Below are 23,306 nucleotides of genomic sequence, written 5' to 3'. Positions count from 1 at the left end.
GCCGTGTTAGTCTGTATTCGCAAAAAGAAAAGGAGTACTTGTGGCACCTTAGAGACTAACCAATTTATTTGAGCATGAGCTTTCGTGAGCTACAGCTCACTTCATCGGATGCAATGAATGTGAATGTTTGCAAGATGCAACCTTTCATTAGTGTCCTCTGCTTGTGTGTGTCTTCCACAAACAAACAAGGAGAGAAAAACAGTTAAAAACTAAAGTGTATAAAACTACAAGAATTAGGACTTCTTACTGGTACAATTTATTGGATTTACAGTTACTTTATCCTTCCCCCCCTTTCTTCTCCTGCTGTTTGTTTCCTCTACCTGTTGAATTCTGCCAGAACAAAAGTCCCAATCCTGCAAAGATGTAGGCACATGCTTTAATTTATATGCTGCAAGTAGTCATAGAATATCAGGGTTGGAAGGGACCTCAGGAGGTCATCTAGTCCAACCCCCTGCTCAAAGCAGGACCAATCCCCAATTTTTGCCCCAGTTCCCTAAATGGCCCCCACAAGGATTGAACTCACAACCCTGGGTTTAGCAGGCCAATGCTCAAACCACTGAGCTATCCCTCCCCCCTAAAAGTCCCACTAAAGTCAAGGGAACTACTCATGCATGTGCTAACTTTACACAGAGTCTGTGTAGGATTGTGTAGATTGTCAAGTCTGAGCAGAGCCTGTCCTTTTACTGCACATCTATACAATGTGTAGCACAACGGGTGACTGATCCTTGATTAGTCACCATCTGGTCCTGCAAATTAAATAAAAAAAAACAGTTCAGCAGTGGGATTAAAGGGCAGGTGTAGGACTTAAAGGTTCTGAAATTCATTTATTGAGCTGACTAGAGTTCAAGTTGTAGCGCTGCCTTAAGTCAAGTAGGAGTACAACCCATATAACAGAGCAAAATTTGGGTCTTTACACAGTCAGCTGTACAACTAGTTACTCCTTCAATAATCAACAAAAGAGATACCAGGATGATACAGGTATGCAGGTGTACAAATCCTACCTCTCTTCAGTCATATTTAAATAAAAAATAATATTCTTCTTAAATTAAAAAACTTCAGGTTAACTCGTTACCTTCATAAATTAGACAAACACTTGCAACAACATAAAATGCTATGTACTGGCTGGTAACAAATCTGTACACATACAGTTTGTGCTGAATCCACCCTCAAGCAATTCAGGAAAGTGAAAAAATGGGATCTGAATGGCATTTAGGAAAACAGATTGTTTTAAAAATGGAGTTTGTGGCCTAAACACATTTTAATAAGACTTTCTAATATACAAAGAGATGACAGCATTAATATCATCACTTCCACTTGACCTAAACCACTGTTCTTGGGGTCCCACCTCTACTCTATAGAGCTCTAACACGCAAAGTGGTATGTTGTGAGTTTATACATCTTGACAACCAAAAGTACACTAACAACTGAGTATCACATGTACACATAGGTGAATCCAAGCTAGTCTGGAGTTAGTGAATACACCTATAAAACATCAAAAACACCCTCTCACACACACCTTTGATTCAGCTAGCCAGAAACAATGGGCGAATTGTTACCAGATGATGGATCTATGGGAGGCAGAAAAGGGACTCACAAACTTGCTCCTCACCTGCTGCCTCATATATCAAAAGATCAAAAATCCCAGGTCTCTGTCAAAAGCCATCAAGTAACCATTAGCAAAAGTAAAACTACCCCACACCACGAAAGGGGGGTGGAATTTCTTACCGACCCCGAAGGGATTTAGAACACCCAACACCAACTTGTTACAGGTTTCTTTGAACTTCCCAGACTAACGTGACCTACAGGAGGGGGCAGCGCTAGTACTTATCAGCAGGACCATGCAAGCAGAAACCTTGCGTGGAGGCAGGGCGGGATGAAGGGCAGGGAGGTTAAATTCTCACCTGAGGAATGAAGCGCTGCAGAGCTCGTCCTCCCCCTCCACCTGTGAGCCGCCTGGACTGGAGAAAGCTCGGGGCCGGGAAAGGAACAAGAAACTGACTCCTCTGACCGTAAACCCTCCCGCCCCCGACACATACACCCTGCTCGCCCCACAGCGGATGGAGGCGCCTGGGCAGTGCGGGGAGGAACAATGCCCCCGGGGGGAAAGGATCCGGAGACCACTGCCCTCCTCACGGATGCCGCGGCCCGTCCCGGCCTGCCCGAGGCGCTGTACCTACCACCTCGGCGATCTTGATCTTGCCGAAGGCGCCCCGCAGATAGTCCAGGTCGCAGCGGAGGCCGCCCAGCCCGTGGCGCTGGCTGACGGGCTCGGTGGTGGGCTGGTAAGGGCTGCTGGCCCCGGAGATCATGGAGGTGCTGGACGCCTCGCCATCGAAGCCTTCCAGGTCCTCGCCGTTCCTCATGGTGCCGCCGCCTGAGCGCTCGGAGGGCGGCGCAACGATCCCTGCCCGTCAGGTCCCGAGCCGCCGCGGGAGCCGGGCTCGCCTAGCGGAGCGCCGGCAGCATGGCAGCGCGGGGAGCTGGCGCGGGCTCCCTACCCTCAGGCGGACGGGCGCAGGGAGAGCGGGGGCAGCATGGTGCGGCGCCCGGCCCCGCTGCGCTAGCCCCGCCAGGGGACGCCCCGAACCCCGCCTCGGGCACCGCAATCCCCTGGGACGGCGTTCAGCTCCCGGGGCGCCGCGGTCCTGGAGAGAGGAGCCGCCTCCCCGCTAGTGCCGGGGCCGGGAGGGGCGGGGGGCGCCCCAGGCCCTCGCTGGACGGAGCCTCCCCGCGCTCCCTAGGCCGGCCGGGCGCGAGCTGCCCTGCGGAGCTCCCCTCGTTGTCCTACGCAGGGGCAGCTGCGGCCGGAGAAGCGGTTGCTGCTGCCGCTGCTGCTAGCGCCGCCTGCTCCTCCCCCTGCCGCTGAGCGGAAAGGGCGGAGAGAGCCCGCCCTGAGGCGCGCCGGGGCCAGGAGGCGCCTGCCCCGAGCGGGAGCGGTTACCTGCGCCGCGGGCCTGGTGGGGAACAGCCCCTGTCCAGAGAAAGGGCCGGGAGCGCGGGCACCACCGGGAGGGTCGGCCCCCTCCTCAGAAAACGGGTCAGGTATGGCCACCGCCCCGGGGAACAGCCCGCTCCCCCCACTCCCTTCCCACAGGGACCCCCGGCCCCCGAGAAAGGGCTGGGCACAGGCACCAAGCCGGGGCACTTAAGGACAGAGCGTAGAAAGAAGCAAAATAAATGTGGTTCCGAGTAGTCCACGTCGGTATCGTCCGGGAAGAACGATTCGTGCCACAGGTGTGGATGAAAAGGAGAAAAACCCGGGAGGCAGAAGATGATCCTGGGGTGAAGACAAGCCCTTGCCCTTCATTAGTGCTCCCCACCAAATACCCCCAAGTACTTCACATACATAAGGGCCTCAATGTCTCTACGAGGACAGCTGGTGGGATGATCCCACTTCTACAGATGGGGCAACCAAGATATAGGATGCCCAAGGTCACCCAGGAATCATCTGGCAGAGCTGGGCAAAAAAACTCAGCTCTACTCACTGACTCCCACTTTGTCTTGCACCACACAGCAGGCCAGCTTTCCTCTGTATAGGAGAGCAGACTGCAAATCACACACTATTTTATAAAGTGATGTGATGTTAATATTTCAAACAAAACTTCAAAGCAATAATGGGTCACAGACTGTATGTGCAGGGGTCACATGAAGGAAGAAAGCTTTTTATACAGCTCTGGGGTGACCACAGCTGAAATACTGTGTGGTCAGTTCTAGATACTTTCTTAGTGAATAGGAATATGAAGAAGAGTAACAGGAATTAAAAAGCTGAAAGGACTTATTTATAGAGAATTAAGACCCCAATCCTACAATGAGAACTGCGAAGAGAATGGGACTCACACACACTATTTATTGCAGGGTTGGGGCCTAAACATTATTGTTAGTTCAGTGATGTCCTATTTTACTAAAAGGTTGTTGTTATTCTTATTTGGCTTATGCAATTTGGTCAAGCCAAGCCACAGTGTTCTTATCAACGATGTTCAAGGCACGAAGAATTCCAGGAAGCTGCCATTTGCAGTCCTCAACAATATGTCGTGGTTTGTGGCTGCCCACATAGACATAGTGGACTATCTCTAAAATGCCACCGAAATTCTGCTGCTGTACAAATTTCATGTCCGGTACAAAACTGGTTCAGAAGGCTTGATTTGTGTAAATCAAACCTGGGCTGACATTGAGTGGGATCCAAGACAAGGTAATAATTTGTCACTTACTTTGCGAACCATGAAACTCATTTTGTGTCCTCTACCATAAATCCTTCACCCAGTAAATTTATCCCCAGCGGGCAATGTGAGGGCAGACGACCATGTGATGGATTAAACAAGTCTTTAATTAACGGAACATATGGCATATCATGCAATTTCGTCATGAGCTCTGCAACACTTTCCTCTCTGCGAACACTGGGCAGAGCAATATTGCAGAGAACTGGTAACCAAGGTAGAGAAGATTTAAGTGTGCCTGAAATGATACGCATGGTGGAATTAAGTTATAAATTCATCATCTTTGTCCGAGATGAGCGAGCCCATACTGGGCTGCAGTACTCCGCCGCTGAATAACAGAGAGCCAAGGCCTAAGCGCATAACATTTGGGTGTTGACGCCGCATGTCGGTCTGGCCAGTTTTCTGAGCAGGTTGTTGTGCACTTTGACCTTAGTCGTTGTCTTGTATAAGAGATGAAGGGGGAGGATTATGAGATCAGTTTGCAAATATTTACGAAGGGTAAACAAGAAGGAAAAACATGAACTGTTTATGGTAGTAGATGGCAGTATAACCAAGGCACCATCTACTCTGTGGTACGGCAGGTCAGAAAACAATTCAGAATGAACTGTAGATAAAAAATGGGAAAACATCTCACAGTGTTTTTTCTTTTTTCCAGCCTCCCCTACTTTGTGACAAGCTAAACTTCAATTCTGCAATAGTCTGGCACAGCAAACTGGCAGTTTTACAATATCATTTAAGTTAAAAAGATTAAAGATTTAGGGTGGGATTGTCCCAAAAAAAGTGAAAAATTGGAAAATCAGTGGAAACCGAGGTCCAGATCCTCTGAAAGTACTTAACTTCCTTTGGGCAGTTTTGAAAAATCTCACCCTTATCTTCAATAAAGATTTAAAACTTCAATTTAAGTGTACATGTATTAAATACAAAAATTAATACAAATATATGAAGTCAGTATAGTGGCCTATGTGTTGTTTTGCTACTAAATTCAACTTATTTTGTGCTGTCCCCTCCACACTTTCAATTTTAATTTTGCCATAATCTTTTGTTTGGTAATACATAATAGTGCAATAAATTTCAGTTGGCTATTACAACCATTTGGGAGGAGACTTTTGGCACCCCGGGAGGGATCAGAGGCAATTAAGTTGTGTGGGATAACCAGATTTGTTGGATATTCTACTGCTGATCAGCAGTGATATTTAACAAGGTTGAAAATTTTCTCAGTTTTCTTTAGGTTTCAAAGTTGATCCATTGAGATATACAGGGCAGTTTAAACCTCTTAGAACTACAGTTACAGAATGTCTGTAAACTCAAGAAGACACCACTGCATTAGTTTGTACTCTGAACATTTTCAGCAATATCTTCTGTGAGGGCTAGAAATATTTTTAAGTGAAATTTTAAATTGGGAAACCCAGTTCAAAGGCAAGGGGTAGATTTCACAGCCACAAAAATCACTGTCTATGTACGGACCTAGGAGAGAGAACACTCGGAGACACATTCCATTTTTTCTATAATGTACACAAAAATTCTGTCATATCCAAGGAGAGATATGCAACATAATCTGCCAAATAAATGTATATATGTATATGCAGCTGCAGACATTTTCTAAAATATTATATATTCAGAGAGTGTGTGCACATTGATAGTACTGTCAGAGTGACCTGAGAATTCAAATGTGGAGGGGCTAAAACCCTTACATGGTCAACCTCTCCTATGCAAAATATATATTTGCAATTGATACCATCAGGTATATTCCAAAAGCAAATATTTGCTCTTCTGATATATCTTTATTATCCAGAGATTTGTGTTTTCATTGGTAGTTAGTGACGTTTTAGCAGTAGCCAGAGAAGGCTGGGCAATCCCCCTTCTAATTCCCCACATTCACTTTTAACACCTGTACAGCAAAGTTGTTGTTTTTTTTCGTGAAAAGAGATAATGTGATCCATAGAAGGCTTGATTTCTAGAAAGCAGGCAAACTCATTTAGGTATCCATCCCATGCAGAGGAAGGGGCAAGAAAGTATGTATTGAGGAGAGAGGGAATGATCCTACAACAACTCACCCAGAGTCCACTACAGAAATATGAACATGGGCAGGAAATAACACAACAAAATAGCCATAATTAATAATAAGAAACCGCACTAATATACTATAGTAACCAGAGTAGACAACTAGCAATATTAATACTGTTACTCAAGAGAGTCTGTTTTCTCCAATGTCTGCAAAGGAACAATAATCAAATACAGAACTTAAAATACAATTATCCTAGAAGTTGCCTCTTTCTAGCTTTTTGGCCCCTTCCTTTCCTTACCCTTCCCATCTCTCACTCGTTCTCTGCCTTGTCACCATTTTTTCTCATTCACATTTCTATACAGTGTATTCTCTTATATTTATTAGTCCTTTCAGGATTTCACCTTCTGTAGGACTCTCTCCCTCCACCACCATCCGTCAGCTGTCTTCTTCCCTTGACCCACTTGGATTTCCACACTTAGGATTTCCTTCTTTGCCACCTTTGTTCCTTCCCCTGTCCCCCAGGATTTTCCCCCCACTCCACCCTGGGATTCTCCCCTCCCCTCTTTTGGATTCCCCTTTATCCTCTCTTTCCCTCACTCCCATGGGATTCTCTCCACCATCCCCTCCACTACTTTCCTGGAATTTTCTTCTCCCCTTTTGTCACTCCTTACAAGGCCCCAAGAAGCAGGACCACAGTGATAGAAGAAGAGAGATGGCAAGAGTCTGGGGACCCTCCAAGGCAACAGGTATGTCTGTCTTACTCTTCATGCCTTACTCTCCTTCACTGCAGGGTTAGCAATGTGAGGAGGAAGAGACTGATGCTGACAGGCCAGTGGGGGTTGCAATATGGCTCCTCTGCACTCTACGGTGGTACTGGAAGTGGCTTGAAAAACAGCTTTTCTGCCTCCTCCCAAATGCTGGATAAACTGGGGGGCAACAGGACCACAGGAATAAATGCAGAGCTGTCCTACAAGACTGTTAGATCATAGAATTGTCTCACAAGGGAAATAAGAACATAAGAATGGCCCTATTGGGTCAGACTAAAGGTCCATCTAGCCCAGTATCCTGTCTTCCGACAGTGGACAGTACCAAGTGCCCCAGAGGGAATGAACAGAACAGGTAATCATCAAGTGATCCATGCCCTGTCACTTATTTCCAGCTTCTGGCAAACAGAGGCTAGGGACGCCATTCCTGCCCATCCTGGCTAATACTCATTGATGGACCTATCAATAGTGGGATCCCCATTGCCTGGGACATACATGCCAAGCATGGCAATGTGCTAGTTAAAATCCTGCACTGGCAGGGGCTGGACATGATGGACTAATAGGTCTTTTCCAGCTCTAATTTCAATATTTCTATGAGTCCACAGGAAGATCCAAATAGATCTCACAAAGCTCCTTTGCTTGCCTGAAACATCAGAGCTAAGTGGTTGCCGTGGCATGGTGGCTTCATTCTGAATTCTGTTTAACATAAATAGGTTCCACAGCTGCTCCTGAAGCCCTGCGGCTTTCACAGCTCAAAGGGACATTGTTAATGCCACATTTATAATTTGTTAAGGAGTGTGTGGAGTGGAATATTTACAAAATTGCCATGAACAGAATGGTTTAAAGCAAAACATTTACAAAATCAATTAACATTATTTTGAATTATCCCTTGTCATTTCAGTCAGGACATCATAGCATGCTGCAGGAGAACCCGCCGCCCGCTGCTGTTGGGGAATGTGAGTGAAACACAAGTGGGAGGCCACAGCCTTCCTGTGTGGTGTTGGACCAGTCACTTAACTCCTCCATACTATCGCTCTGTGAAATGGGGAGCAGGGGGATAAGGAAAACTTCATATTTATAGAGCATTTTGAGAGCTGTGGATGAAAGCACTGAAGTGCCCAGTATTATTTATGATCAAAAGTGAGCAAACGTAGGGAGAAGAAAGCATGATTAATATTCTTTCCATTCTGGTAATCTCTGGTTATTTCTAACAGTGGTGAGGAATGTTTCCTAACAAGCTGTGCTGACAGTGTCCTTCTAACCCGTGGTTTAACAGACTGGGCACCAGCATGCACAACAAACCCTGCTTGGTACCACGATCAGTACAGTACAGTGTGCTTCCTGGATTGCCGTAGAGGGCATGGAGTCAATACTGAGCCATACTGGGGGGATTCCTTGGCATTCTTATGGAAAGGCGGGTTAGCTGGCTTCCCTGGACCAACTTGGCAAATGTGGGTTTTGCCGACATTTAACAAAGGAATCCTTGCCTGACACAGAAATTTTGCTATATAGTGTTTGAAGACGCATACATACATATTAAATGTATAAAATACATTTCATATATTGATCCAGGGTAAAGTTTATTGCGTTCATCCAAAGCAGATTTTGTTACTTTAAGATAACTTTTTAAAATAAGATTGTGACCTCTTTGGGGCAGAGTCTGATTTCAGTGTGTGTTACATACATAAAGGAGCTAGCACAATGAGACTCTGATCTATGACTGGGGCTTCTAGACACTACCACAATACAAATACTAAATAAATAATAAGACCACTGCATCTTTCCAGGATGATTTCACATCCAGATGGAATTTAGCAATACCTTAGTAGGAAACAAATAATAATGCGGGAGAGGGGAAAGAGGGACGGAATTTGATGCATGGATCTACAACCAATGGATAAGACTGAAAAACTGAAGGGCAGTTATCATTCCAGGAGAATAAAAGTTATAAAGGAGAGAATGCTGAGATCAGGCACCGACCCTGGTCAAAGATTCTCATGAGCACAGAATAGATAATCCAGCCTTGGACAGAATTAACTGTTACCTATCAGAAAGTATCTCCAGTACTATGGCTATAGCTTAAAGCCAATCAATAATCCAGTTACAAAGAGCAGAGGGAAGAGAATCCATAACCGTATGTTCCGTACCCTTATAACTGAACAAAATAGCTGTTGTGTACCAGCTGTTCATATATAAGATTTACAGCCTTTGGTAAACATGTGGACAACTTCAGATTAATAGAAACCTATATAAAAATGAAGCAAATATTAAATATATTGAACATCACAATAATTATATTAATTACGTTTTTAACATTTTCAGAGCTAAAATATTTAATTCAGTTGTAATTAAATACAAATGTCAACCTAAAAACTAATTTTAAAAGTTGTATTTTTTGGTGTTAATGCATTTGAAATATTTTAATGATTACATATAAAATGCTGTAGATGTGAATAGTGCTTATTTCAGGGAAAATGAAATTTGATTTCTGAAGCAGTTAGAACCCAATTCAAACAGGAAAGTAGCATCCATGTAAGTACTTGAAAAGAGCTGAGAGTTTCTTTAAGAAAACATGCTAGTATTTCCACATGACCTACTGAAGGGAAGGAGCACTGGTATGCTGCCAAATTCCAAGAGAGCTGAGCAGTGATTAGAGTTTAACTCCAGCATAGGAGAGAAATGTTTTCCTTTGATATCCCAACTCTAAAAAATTCCACAGCCCTCTCACTTCTCAAGTTCAAAAACATCCAATAAATACCAGTAAAGGAATTTCACTTGGGAGAAACTTCCAGTGTATTTCAATTTCTTAATTCAGCAAAACTTCCAATAATTTTTCACGCCATGCAGACACATAGCATGCCAATTTATGTGTGTGCGTGTAATTCTGTAGCCCTGAGCAGCATGGGAGCCAGGCTAATTTTTTTGCTAAATCAGATTTAGAGATTACTACAGTATAGTGGTAAGGACAAAGGCCCCCATCCTGCTCTCACTGAAAGTTTTGGCACTGACCTTCCGTGGAAGCAGAACTGAACCTGGATGGAGGCTGGTGCAGCAATCCAGGATTAACTTGCAGGGGAAGAGTGCAGCTCACAGCTCTAGCTCAGTCTCAATTTGCTAGGGCTGCGGAAGTAGCAGACAGAACCCCCAGGAAGGGGTCAATGCTGTGTGTCACTTGGTGCTGATCCCTCTGGCCAACTCAGGAGCAGTTTTGATGGACCTTGTAGAGAACTGAGTTCAGTCCTCAGCTAAAGGGCTAGGCAGGTTGACGAGGGCAGGGGAAAGAAAGTACTGTGGGGGAAAAGAAGGATCCAATGAGGATCCTTGAAAGGCTCAGACATCGTTGAAAATTAAATGCTCTTTTCTCAGACCTACAGGTCTGCCTAACTTACCTTGGATATGTACTGAACAGCTTTCCAAGGCTATAGAATAACAAACAGCGTTCACCAGTGTGTGACAGGCTCTTTGGCCAGATAGCCTCATCAGAGCTTGCACATGTGACTTGTGCCTGAAGGTTCTGCCAAATATAGGCCTTAAAGGAAAACTGCATTTAATTAGTTCATCCCACCTTTTACAAGTTCACATGGTAAGCAGACCTGTTCTCAGTGCATAAATAAGTGAGGGCCTCAGCTGCAAAACATGAATCTGGATTTAGATTTAGATTCCTTACCCAAACAAATGAAAAGGCCTGGGAGGTTTGGTTCTCTCTATGAAAATGCTATTGGTCAGTTACAATAATCATTGTTTTACACATTTGTATTGATTTCAATATTTTACAACGCACTCATGTTAGAGTATAAAGAGAGGCTACCGACTAGGAAAGACAAAGGCAAACATCCCCAATGGAGTTGCCATAAAGTCACATACAAAAATTATTCTCAATGGGTCAAAAAGTTCAATAAATGTTCTGCTCACAAGACAAAAACATTTAATTTTAGGAATAAATCCCAGGATCTTCAAATAAGTTCAGGAATAATACGTTGTGCAAGTGCAGATCCCCTAATAGAGACAGCTAGTCAATCCTATTCATTGTCATACTCTATATGCTGAATCAGCTATAACCCCTCTACCTGTATAATTTGAAAAGAGCTCTTCACCTTTGTTTCAGCCCGTCTGAGCTGAGTAAAGGGCCAGAGCAGCCTAAAGGGGACCTAAAATCCCTCTGTGCAGCTGGGGGCGGAGTTCCCCAATGCAGGCACTGTGGGAGAAAAGCTGCCTTCCCAGAACCCCCTCACAAGCCCTGGCGTGTGTGGAGTATGCTGGGGAGGGGGGTTGTAGTACCAGTACAGCAGAGATTTCAGGCAGTGCTTTGGCTCAAAGGGCACACGGGATGCTGCTGTAACATAGCCAGTCCCCTAGAGCTGTCTAAATTATGCCAGGGGCCTCTGCAGCTCCCAGAACTGCCCAGGGTCAGGAAGGCCCATGAGTGGCTTCAAGCCACCATAGGCCCCTCCCGTTCTGGGCTGCAAGTTCTGTGCTGCACCTGTTGAAGTAGGGGTGGGAAAACCTTTTGGCCTGAGGGCAACATCTGGGTATGGAAATTGTATGGCGGGCCATGAATGCTCATGAAATTGGGGGTTGGGGTGTGGAAGGTGGTGAGGGCACCAGCTAGGGGTGTGGGCTCTGGGGTAGGGCCAGAAATGAGGGATTCAGGGTGTGGCAGGGGGCTCCAGGCTGGAGCAGGGGTTAAGGTTGGGGGTGAGGGCTCCAGCTGGGGGTACAGGCTCTGGGGTGGGGCTAGGGATGAGGGATTTGGGGTGCAGGAGGATGCTCCAGGCTGGGACTGAGGGGTTTGGAGGGCAGGAAGGGAATCAGGGCTGGGGCGCAGGAGGTCAGGGGTGCAGGCTCTGGGCAGCACTTACCTCAAGCAGCTCCCAGAAGCAGCGGCATGTCCCCCCTCTGGCTCCTACGCGGAGGCGCAGCACTGGCCAGGTGGCTCTGTGCACTACCCCATCCACAGCTGCCGCTCCTGCAGCTCCCATTGGCTGTGGTTCCCGGCCACTGGGAGCTGTAGGGGTGGTGTTTGGGGCGGCAGCAGCATGCGGAGCTCCCGGGCTGCCCCTACGCGTAGGAGCCGTAGGGTGGACATGCTGCTGCTTCCAGGAGCCACGTGGTGCCACGCCACGCGTGGAACGGGGCAAGCTCCTGACCCCACTCTCCGGCTGGGGCGCCGGAGCGGGTCAAGTGGGAGCTTGAGGGCCGGATTAAAATGTCTGATGGGCCGGATGCGGCCTGTGGGCCGTAGTTTGCCCACCCGTGTTAAAGGAACAGCAAAGAATCTCACCTATGCGTTTTAAGTAATGGCAGAAGATTCAGAGCTTTTGGGGATGCCTTTTTATCCTTTACCAATAACTGTCCAGAAGTTCCAATATCTTTTGAGCACATCTAGCTGCCTCCCCTTCAAAAAAAAAGAAGCACCACAATTAGTTAAATGGATTAGTTAGGGCCTGATTCTGCAAAGATTTACAGATATGCCTAATTTTATACACTGTTAGCAATGGGACTAGTCACAGTGTGTAAATCTTCGCAGGATCAGGGCTTTCTTTTGTATAGAGCTTGGCAAAGCAGGGCAAAGGGAGAGAAATCTACTACAAAAGAGTTACATTTGAAAGTGTTTCAATAGAGTCCAATGGGTCTGACACTTCCCCACTGACACTGTCATTCATTATCACCCTGAAAAGGTATAATAAATATTTGAAACAGATATAGCTCCTTTCATCTCCAAGGACTGCAAAGCACTTGCAAACTATACACACTGTTATTCACATGCCTCTGGGGTGAAGGCAGCAGACAAGTGAACAGCTACACAACAGTGGGGGGAAGAGACAAAGACAGTTGAGGAAAAAATTCCTACTCTTATGAAAAGTGCCATGGGTCCTTTAATGGTGCTGGAGAGCAGACAAGACCTTGGGTTAGAATGTTTCCTCTGAAAGAGTCCAACAAAATAAAGTGTGTTGAAAAAATAAGTATATTCAATAGCTTTCTAAAAGTGTGTTGGGAAAGGCTGCAGTGCTTAGTTTATTCCTGGCAAACAGTGCCTCTTACCTTGGGAAAATATGTACCATTGGGTAGAGAAAAAAGGTAGTTTTCCTTGAACAGTCACATGAAAACACAGGCAGGAAGGGCAAGGTCAGAAAGTAGTATGAGTGCAGTCATGCTCTCCATGTGATGTGTAGTATTTTTATAGTGAGAGAATGAACAAAGTATATAGGATACAACCAAGCTTTTGGAATAAAAGTTCTTTGGGGGCGGGGGCGAAGGTGAGGGGAGTTGAAGGGAGGAAGCAAAATTATGTAAACCGTTTTATAAGCTGTCAGAGTTTTAAAGGCTCCATAGCAGGTTTGAAGAAGGATGAGGTTCATTTACTACATTCTTTCTTTCCATAGACAAAAGGGGCCAGTGAAAATGATTGACTGCAACTGTTTTGTAAGAGGTTGGTGTTATATAACAAATCCAATTCGTTCACTGCTCAGATGGAGAAATGCAAATATTTGTTTATTTTTAATGGGACTGCTGTTAACTTCAACATCATTCTTCTGTCTCAATGTATTTTAGCTACGATTGTTACAAATGACACCTAGGATTACCGTAACTGAAACAGACTAGAGAAAAAATATTTCCTTGTTTTTTCTGTGTGTTTAATTTCTACATTTGACAGTAATTTTTGTACAGTTTGGCTGTTTTCCCAGTATAGTAATTTCTTTTGTTTATGTGAGTCTTTAACCAGGGCAAATCCTATGTTCCTCAAATGTGTAAATAGCTGGTTGCTTGCTTTGTATGCCTGCCTCCCTCCCTCCATCACTGTGGTGCTTGCCTCACTCTCCCTGCCTCCATGATTATCTCCATCCTTCCCTTCAGGGATTCCTAGTTTTCCTTTCTTTTCCTCCTCTATTGTCCTATTAACTCACCCCCTTCTATCACTTCCACCACTCCACATAAAAAAGCCTCTGCTTTTGGGGGTGCTATGGATCTAACAAACTGAGTGCCAGTCACCCTGAACCCTTTGCTTGTATGTTCTATCCCTTTCCCAAAGAGTTTACAATCTCATGCCACACTCCTGTGAACATTTATGCGACTGCATATCTTTATACCGACATAAGTAATTTTACTGAGTTAATGGGATCGTGCACAGGGATGTTTCTAAGACCAGCCATACTGGGTCAGATCCATAGTCCAGCTAGCCCAGTATCTTGTCTCTGGAAGTGGCCAGTGCCAGAGCTTCAGGGGGTGCGTACAGAACAGGGCAAGTTGGAAAGTTCCAGAAGTCTTCCCCTCCCCGCTTCTGGCAGCCAGAGGTTTAGGGTCACCTCCAAGCATGGGCTTATATCCTACGTTCCCTGTAAGTTGCATGGCCACGCAGCAGCTCTCAAGGGCAGTGCAGGCGCCCCTCCTTCGGCCCAGCCCAGGCCCACCGGAGCTGCCAGGGAGAGGAGCCCCTCCTTCGGCCCGGCCCAGGCCCACCGGAGCAGTTGCAGCCGGGGAGAGGCGCCTGTCACCCAGCCCTGAGCTGCTGCGGTGAGAGAGAGGGCTGGGGGAGTCCTCTCTTCCCACTGCAGCCTGCATCCCACACCCCTCATCCACGGCCCCACACCAGAGCCTGCACCCCAATCCTCTGCCCCAGCCCTGAGCCCCCTTCACACCCCAAGCCCCTCATCCCTGGCAACACCCCAGATCCTTCACCGCTAGCCAGAGCCCTCACCCCCTGCACCCAACCCTCCTGCACCCTAAACCCCTCATCCCCAGCCCCACACCCCCAGCCAGAACCCTCATCCCCCCACACCCCAGCCCTCTGGCCTACCCTGAGACCCCTCCTGCACCCCAATCCCCTTATCCCCAGCCCCACCCCAGAGCCTTCACCCCTAGCAGGAGCTCTCACCCCCTGCCCCAGCCCTGAGTCCCCTCATGCCCCCCCCAGACCCTGCAGTCTCAGCCAGAGCCCTCACCCTCATTGATAGACTCTCTGTCATGAACTTATCTAAGGGTATGTCTACACTACTCAGCTTTTATAGAACCCAAACCACCAAAAAAGAAAATCAACCTTCGCTGGTGGCATCTGACTCAGATGATGAAAATGAACGTGTGTCAGTCGGCACTGCTTTGGATTGTTGTGGCAGAACCCATCATCAACATGGATGCATGTCCCCTGGAATGGTGGTTGAAGCATAAAGGCACATACAAACCTTTAGCGCATCTGGCACGTAAATATGTTGCGACGCCGGCTACAACAGTGCCATGAGAACGCCTGTTCTCACTTTCAGGTGACATTGTAAACAAGAAGTGGGCAGCATTGTCTCCTGCAAATGTAAACAAACTTGTTTGTCTGAGCGATTGGCTGAACAAGAAGTAGGACTGAGTGGACTTGTGGGCTCTATAATTTTACACTGTTTTATTTTTGAATGCAGTTTTTCTGTACATAATTCTACATTTGTAAGTTCAACTTTCATGATAAAGAGATTGCACTACAGGACTTGTATTAGGTGAATTGAAAAATACTATATTTTTTTACAGTGCAAATACTTGTAATCAAAAATAAATATAAAGTGAACACTGTACACTTTGTATTCTGTGTTGTAATTGAAATCAATGTATCTGAAAACATAGACAACATCCAAAAACATTTAAATAAATGGTATTCTATTATTGTTTAACAGTGCGATTAATCATGCAATTAATGTTTTAATCACTTGACAGCCCTAAAATATAGGAACTGAATTACAGCAATGTGTTAAGCTGTGTTAAGTTTGGTTACACCATGTTCTGAGTGCTCCCCTCTAGATTTCATTATGTGACCCTTCTTCTCTGCTGTCTTTTAGACTGTAAGCAATTTAGGTCAATGGCTATCTGCATTATATTCTTGCATCATATTCAGTGCCAAACATTTCTATGCTACAAGGTTCTTTTTAGAATGTCAAATTTTCTATCAAAATAAATAAAATTATATAAAGGATAATGTAAATCTGATGTTTGCCCCTCAATGTACAATCTGTCAGTTTTTAAAAGTGCATATTTAAGGGTGGATAATAAATCTGGTAAGCTTTACACTTTAGATATCATTGCAATTTCCCTTCAACAAATACTCATTTCTCATACTAAACAGGTTATATTCAAGAATGAGTTAAAGCTGCTAAAATAAGTAAAACTAAAAGCAAAAGTCAGAGCCAGCCTTATGCACACGCAAAGCTAGCAGCTGCTGGGAGTTTCAAGTCCCGTGTATGATATGCAGAGAACTCCTGCAGCAGGAGAAGGCAGCTCCTCACTGCTTCTATACTCTTGGCTGTATAGTAGCCCAAGTTTAATGATGGGCTTGAGCAACACTGTCGGATAGCCAGCTCACAGAGCTGATTCTCCTCCTGTACAGCTAATATTGACTGCAATAATGTTTTGACTGCCAAACCCCACATTCGCTGATGAATGCCTTATTTGTTCTAAAAAAAATATGAACTGAAACCTTAATCTGAATGTAATTTTTCAGTTGTCTTTTGGGGTCTGTCAAAGTGTTTCTTCATCAATTTGATGGTTATTTAAAATGTAACCTATTTCCAGCTACATTCTCTAGCAAACCATGTTACTCCCTGGAGACGTTTTTCCTATGATCACCAAGAAAAAAAATCAGTAAGTGAACATGAATAATTAGAGTAAACATTTATTAAGATTTTTAATGTATTAGATGGAAGAAGTAAAAACATTTATGTTTGGCTTTGTCTGGATGAGAATACAGGAGTTAAAACAGACAGGAGTCTGGAGTAGTGTTCAGTAGTAGTCACTGCTCCTGTGTATGAACTGAAGAGAGACACTGGATTTATGGCTTATTACAACAATCTGTAACCTGCTTAGCCCCTCCCCCTAGCTTTTTTTCTCTTTTCTTTTCCCCCTCTGACTGGAGGGGTGTTTACGGACCATTTCACCTTTGAAATGTGTTAACTGCTTATGCTAAGCAATCTGTTCTACCTTCCATTAGCTGTGACACTGAGTACACTTCCCAGACCTAAAGAGCTGTCTAAGCTCAAAAGGTTGTTTCTCTCACCAACAGAAGTTGGTCCAATAAAAGATATTTCCTCACCCACCTTGTCTCTTCAGTGAAGACACTCCTGCTGTTTGCCAGGCTGAGACATTTCTCTTTCAAACTGTGGTTAGCATGGGAAAACTGCCTCTTTATACCCAGAGTATCATACTGATCAACAGCAGCAGGGTAACAGGCACGATATGGGCATTTTTCCTTTTTTGCCAGTGTTTTCATGCTCCTTTTGAAAACTGTCACTTCAGTGATGCTGCAGCTGGAAATGGAAAACTCTTCTAGTTGCCTATAGTACAAAGTTCTGTGCACAAGAATAAACATACTGGGTAATTCTCTTACTGCTAATAAACAGTTCATGTTCTTTCTAAATTTCATCGTATTGGTTTCGCCCATTTCTTTTCAAGGTTTGCTGTGCTACATTCTTTACTGTACATTAATGAACTAAAATTAAAAGTGAGACATGCTTAAGTTTATCCTATATAATCAATAACTCATATTATTGCTGCATAGGGCTTCAGAAGGATTGAATTCAGCAAAAACTCTATTGTAGAAACCCACCAATCTTGGCATGGAAGGCAGCTATTTTAATGGGAAAATGACCAAGGAAATCTAACACGTTGGAATAGTCAGAATTTTGGTGAGTGACAAATAATGGAACATGTGTCTAAGGTATAAAAGCCAGTTTTCTTAGAGATACTGAATTCTTGGTTATTTCTAGAAGCGTGTCCCAAGTTTGGGACACTGTTTGTGCAGGGAAAGCCCCTGGCGGGCTAGGCCGGTTTGTTTACCTGCCGCGTCTGCAGGTTCGGCCGATCGCGGCTCCCAGTGGTGGTGGTTCGCTGTGCCCGGCCAATGGGGGATGCAGAAACTGGTGTGGGCCAAAGGACGTGCTGGCCGCCGCTTCCCACAGCCCCCATTGGCCGGGCACAGCGAACTGCAGCCAGTGGGAGCCACGATCGGCCGAACCTGCGGACACAGGAGGTAAACCAACCAGCCTGACCCGCCAGGGGCTTTCCCTGCACAAACAGCGTCCCAAGTTTGGGAACCACTGCTTTAAGCATAGGAAATCAAGTAAGAAAGGGTGTGCACTGAAGCCAAAACAAAATCAACTTTTAGTAGATTGAAAGAGGGGCAGATCTCACCATATCAGCCACGGAGAGGGAGTTGTGGTGAAGCACTGCTTGCTCAAGACAAGGAAAAGGGAGTTCCTCGCTGCTTTTAGCAGAGAATGGTGAACTGCACTGCCCCTGCAACTCCTTACTTTAACCCCTAGTAACTTGGGTTCTAGTACTGCAGACCGAAGGCCAAGTCTACACTTGGAACGCTTGGCTGGTATAGCTGTAATGGTATACTATACTGGCAAAGCACTCCTAGTGTGGATGCAGCAGGTTATACTGATAAACTGTGCTTTTGCTTATTCCAGCCCCTCTTCCCCACCCCCCGACCAAAATAAGCTATACTGGCAAAACCCGCCCAGCTATGTTGGTTAGGGCATAGGTGCTGACTCTGTGGGAGCACCCACAGAGAAAAATTGGTGGGTGCACCTAGCAGCTCCCCCCCCCCCCCCGCCTGCAGCTCACCTCCGCTTTGCCTCTGCTTCCTCCGTGAGCGCGCCTGCTTTTCCCCCCTCTCCCTCCCAGCCCTTGTGCCGCAAAGCGGCTGTTTCGTGTGGCGGGGAGGAGGGGGAACATGGCATGCTCAGGGAAGAGGCAGGGCCAGGGCGGGGATTTGGGGAAGGGGTTCAATAGAGGCAGGGAAGGGGCGGGGAAAGTGTGGAGTCAGGGCGGAGCCGGGGGCGCGAGCATCCACTGGCACCGGGGAAAGTTGGCGCCTATGGATCAGGGATCACAACATAGTAAAAATGTGTAGTATAGCCATGGCCTTACTCATGTAAACATCTCCCACTAAATTCAGTGCAACTGCTGCATGAGTAAGATATGCAATGGGACCCTTCGATAATAAAGCCAGTGATGTTTCTCAGCTATGTCTGCTGTTCCCTACATGCCTTGAGATTCTCTCCCCTTCAAAAAAGTACTAGAATTTGTCTTGTCTAATAAAAAAGGCACAACATTTTAAGCAGTCTGGATTCGTGTTTATTGAAGCCAGTAACTAAAGACGTCCTCATTTTTGCCAGCACTAGAAAGCAAGATTCCACATGACTGCATACTGCACCTGGTTAAAGCCATACAACTGGACTAAGGTTTGTGTGTGATACATCTGCAGTCCTAACTGTAAGTTAAAAAACATCAATAAACTTAGTATACAGGACAGTTAACTTTCATTTACAGCATGTATATTGTTAAGTTCATGATGTACAGAGCAGTCACCTTCAACGTAGTTAAATTAAATAAAATATGACAAATTCTGTTCAGTTTAAACAGTTTCTAAAACGCCAATAAAAAAGTGCAAACTTAAAATCAAGCAGCATAACCATAGCATTTTTATGGAGGGCCAATCCTTAACCTTTATACTTGCCTTATCTTCAAGTTGATAAGTTATTTTATTTTCTTAAGTTTAAACAGAACAGTAGATGCAATCACTATAATGCATATAAATAGTCATATAATAGTTTTAACAGTCCACCACACAAGTGTATCCTGCAAATAAAATTAATTTTATTTTAAAAGGTAAAGGCTGTTTGCAGTTTGGCCTTTGGTTCCAATGCTTGAAAACACCAGAAAAACAACTGTGCAGCTCTCCAAAGTTGCTAGACTTTGGCAAACAGTGGACACTACATTACTTACAACTTTCTTCCAATAAACTAGGAGCATTGACTTGCAACGAAGAACTAGAAATCAAACTTCTGTTTTGTTGGAAGCATCTCTTTACACAACTGACAAATTGTATAATACGTTACTGGCTTTTGCTCAGTTTTAGTAGATCTAACAAATTATACTTAAATTGTAACTTTTAGCCATATTGATACAGAAAGTGCTTATCAGTTCAAACGACAAAACATTAATACAAATATGCAGTTCTGAACAGGTTTCATTACAACTGTATACCATTAGAAACACATGCTTTTTCAATTTACGTGTCTTGCTTTTGATGTTTTATTCCCCAATCTCAATATCACCAGGACAGTATGCAACTGCTTCTTCTGGTGTGGTAACAGGATTTTTTTTTTTTTTTTTTTTTTTACTTCATCTTGTCACTGGCACCTGTTACACCAGGCAGTACAACCACACAACCTATCTGCTGTCCACAGCCTCTCAGTTTTCAACCATTTAGACAAATGTGTAACTCAAGGTCATAACATTAAAAAAGTAAAAAAAATGGAAAAAAATATATTTTCAAGAATAAAACTGGCACAAGTAACATGCTTTTACGTTAATGTTTGTCAAAGAGGCAAGTAAATACTCTTAGCTTTCTAGATAATGTTTAGACAGACATAAAAAACAGGAAAAAGCCAGCCTCTTGATTTAACATAGGATTTGAAGTTATGTCCAGGACTGTGTTAATCATTAATCTAATTCTGTATATTTAAGTAATGATATATATTAGGGAAGCTATATCCAGACATCAGATTTAGTACAACAAACACGTTCATATCAATAAAAAGTAAACTCTGTGTCATTCAAATTGTGGTTTTTTTCCCTTCAAAGCACAGAATATGCTTGATACAGTTAACTTATGGTAGTGTTTATGTGTAAAACAAAATATACCGTGATAAAATCAAAGTGCCATTTCAGTAACTGAAGAAGTGTTTTACAGAACATTGGTTTGAAGTGACCAAGGACACTACTCCATATAGCAACAGGGGACAACTGCAACTTTCCATTTGAAAATGCTACATTTAGGGAAAAATACAAACTGAACAGTCACTGGTTCTATATTCTTCAGTGTACACATTCATACTCTTCAATTTATTGTTAGAATTGGAGAGTCTGCTGCAGATTGCAGCCTACCTGGCTGGAACAAGAACCTTGAAAGTCTATAAACTTACATAGGTATAAGGCAGGAATCAGTCTAAGCTTGGTAGCCATTGCTTAATTACAAACAAGAAGTATTTGAGTATTCTGTAGCACATTTCATTATGGGAAAATGATATGTCACCCACCACTCTTAGACTAGCCTCTTGGCATTTAAAAAACAAGGCAGGAGCAATCAGAAAACAGGATTTGAAATTAAATACAATTGTCAAAACTACTGATTTTAAAATAAAACCAAACAGTGACTGTTTGTACTACAGTGCACAATAAGTTCCAGCACCTTCTAAAGACATCACACTCTGTGCCAGGCACTTGGATCTAAGCAAGTTGTAGTTTCTCCCTGTGTTAGCTATACCAAAAAGGGCATCCCCACATTTTATACATCTTTTGTTAAAGACGCAATTTATAACAAGAATAATTCCCATGATGCTTAGTGTTTGGCTTGGAAATTCTCTAATTTTAAGAAGTCTTTTTAAACAGTGATTATTTGCCCTATGTTGACCACAGGATTTAGTAACTGTGTTCCCTCTCCAGACCAGTCAGCATTCTTTATTCCCACTGAGCCAAATCTTGCGTCCCCCTACTAGTGCTGCATTTCCTACCTGGATTTCTCTCTCCTCTAATTAATGCTGTGCTATATCACCACCTTTCCAAGTACACCAATGTGTTTGCTAACGTACAAATGGCCAATTCCTGTAACTCTGAAAAGGGATTTCATGTCTTTCTTGCTTTGCTTGCAGTCAGTAGTAATATTGCAAAAGGAATTCTGCATTTTGCTTCTCTGTGCTCTTCATAACAAGAAATTCAGCTGCTGATGTACCTGCTTATCTCCAAAATCAAGAGAATTGCCCTATATAAACTCTAAATGGTTATCTTATACAGAGGGATTTTATATGCAAACTTCCTGAATGTGCACTTTATACTGGGACAAGCCAATGAAGTTTTAAGTTCATTTCCCCTGTCCCAAGAAAACTTATAGCATCTGCCATAGCAGAAAAAACCTGGTCTGATCAGATCAATATACATAGTTATTTGGTCATTTACATATACATTTTTTAAGCGCTATCAAGCTTCATTCTCTGTTGGAGAGTTTGCTGTTACCATGGAATCGGGCTTGCGAGTCATTCTATCCAGTTCTTCTTGAACATTTGTCAAAACAGTCTTTTGCCCTAAAGAGAAAGGACAAATAGTAAGTAATATAGTTGAAATGCATTATTTGAAATATCAGCAGCACAAATATTTATAATAATTGTTTCTGTCGGTATTTTATTTAACTTCTCATTATTTCATCCATCTTGCTAAGAACATAGGGCCTAATCCAATTTCCAGTTGATGCCTATAGAAAGTCTCCAAATAACTTCAATGAGAAATAGATTAGGCCTTAAAATAAAAGAGACTGCTGTATAATTCAGCTTTTAAATATGTATGATGTACATTGTTATGACAACTGAAATTTTAACAGCAATCATGTTAAGATGTTTCCTCCAGAAAACTAATAAGTAAACAATTCTTCCATCATTAGGATGATCATAGTATGTTTGTCATATCGAAGAGTATTTTAAATGGAAATCTTTAAGTATTTAATAAGTTGCACAAGAAAAAAAAATCATGATGATATATGTGGCACTTGCTACAAAGAGTTGTTACTTTGGTTTTAATCACACTCACTGTTTCCTTCATTATTAACTGTATTGATCTCTCTCAGGAATCAAAAGTTTAATTCACATTCTGCATTTTTCCCGTTTTCCTTTAAGGGGCACAAATTGCACATTCTTTAATACCGCATGAAGTGTTAGAATTTAAATGTGTTGCATTCATTAATTAAAATCAACAGATACTCTAGAGTAGATGTACAAATGGGAGATTTTACCATTCTGATTTTTATACATTAGGAGTAGTATTCAGTTCAATTATAGACAGATCACTAGCAATTTGTAGTTAGTTTTATTTTCTTCTCTGTTTATGCTTAATATATGAATTAATATTCATTTGTTAGTCTGTTTGTAACCTGGTTTATCACTGTCTGAATATGGACTTGTATATGATATATAATTTTTTTTTTTTAAGTTAAAGTACACAAATGCTAAGGTATAAAAGCAAGGTTTTGAGACAGGCACTCAAAATAAAAAATAGATTAATTATATAACTATGTACAGCTTCCTCCAATAGTCTTTTTATCATAGCCGAAGAATTTAACAAGCATCTGTTTTCCAGCTCAGAGATGTGTGTAAAATATTAGGTGAATTTTTCCCAGGGTACATGCTGAAAACATTAAGTGGCAAGGTATGACTGCTCAGAGATTTAAGCGCTTTTTCCACAGTACAAAGGCACGACCAAGTTAAAAACAGCTATCTTTAATTTGTGCAAAGGGCTAAAATA

General features: G+C 43.5%; 2 protein-coding genes and 1 long non-coding RNA gene across 3 annotated transcripts in view; 1 reads left to right on the top strand and 2 right to left on the bottom strand.

The window, feature by feature from the left end:
• CMTM4 (CKLF like MARVEL transmembrane domain containing 4) overlaps positions 1-2,500 on the bottom strand; it is a 49,650-nt gene extending 47,150 nt beyond the window's left edge. Inside the window, exon 1 of the mRNA XM_074968788.1 lies at positions 2,178-2,500. Coding sequence (XP_074824889.1) covers positions 2,178-2,363 — 186 coding nt within the window. The 5' untranslated portion in view covers positions 2,364-2,500. The remainder of the gene's footprint in view (positions 1-2,177) is intronic.
• Positions 2,501-2,817: 317 nt separating this feature from the next.
• Positions 2,818-9,311, top strand: LOC141996869 (uncharacterized). The gene is made up of 3 exons (XR_012641634.1): positions 2,818-4,189; positions 6,894-6,965; positions 7,885-9,311. It is a non-coding gene; the product is annotated as an uncharacterized LOC141996869 (long non-coding RNA).
• Positions 9,312-20,112: 10,801 nt separating this feature from the next.
• Positions 20,113-23,306, bottom strand: part of DYNC1LI2 (dynein cytoplasmic 1 light intermediate chain 2) — a 45,541-nt gene continuing 42,347 nt past the window's right edge. The window contains exon 13 of the mRNA XM_074968787.1: positions 20,113-22,096. Coding sequence (XP_074824888.1) covers positions 21,993-22,096 — 104 coding nt within the window. The 3' untranslated portion in view covers positions 20,113-21,992. The remainder of the gene's footprint in view (positions 22,097-23,306) is intronic.

The sequence above is a fragment of the Natator depressus genome, chromosome 12 (genome assembly GCF_965152275.1).
Source record: "Natator depressus isolate rNatDep1 chromosome 12, rNatDep2.hap1, whole genome shotgun sequence".
Classification (NCBI taxonomy): domain Eukaryota; kingdom Metazoa; phylum Chordata; order Testudines; family Cheloniidae; genus Natator; species Natator depressus.
This window is presented reverse-complemented; position numbering and strand designations above follow the sequence as displayed.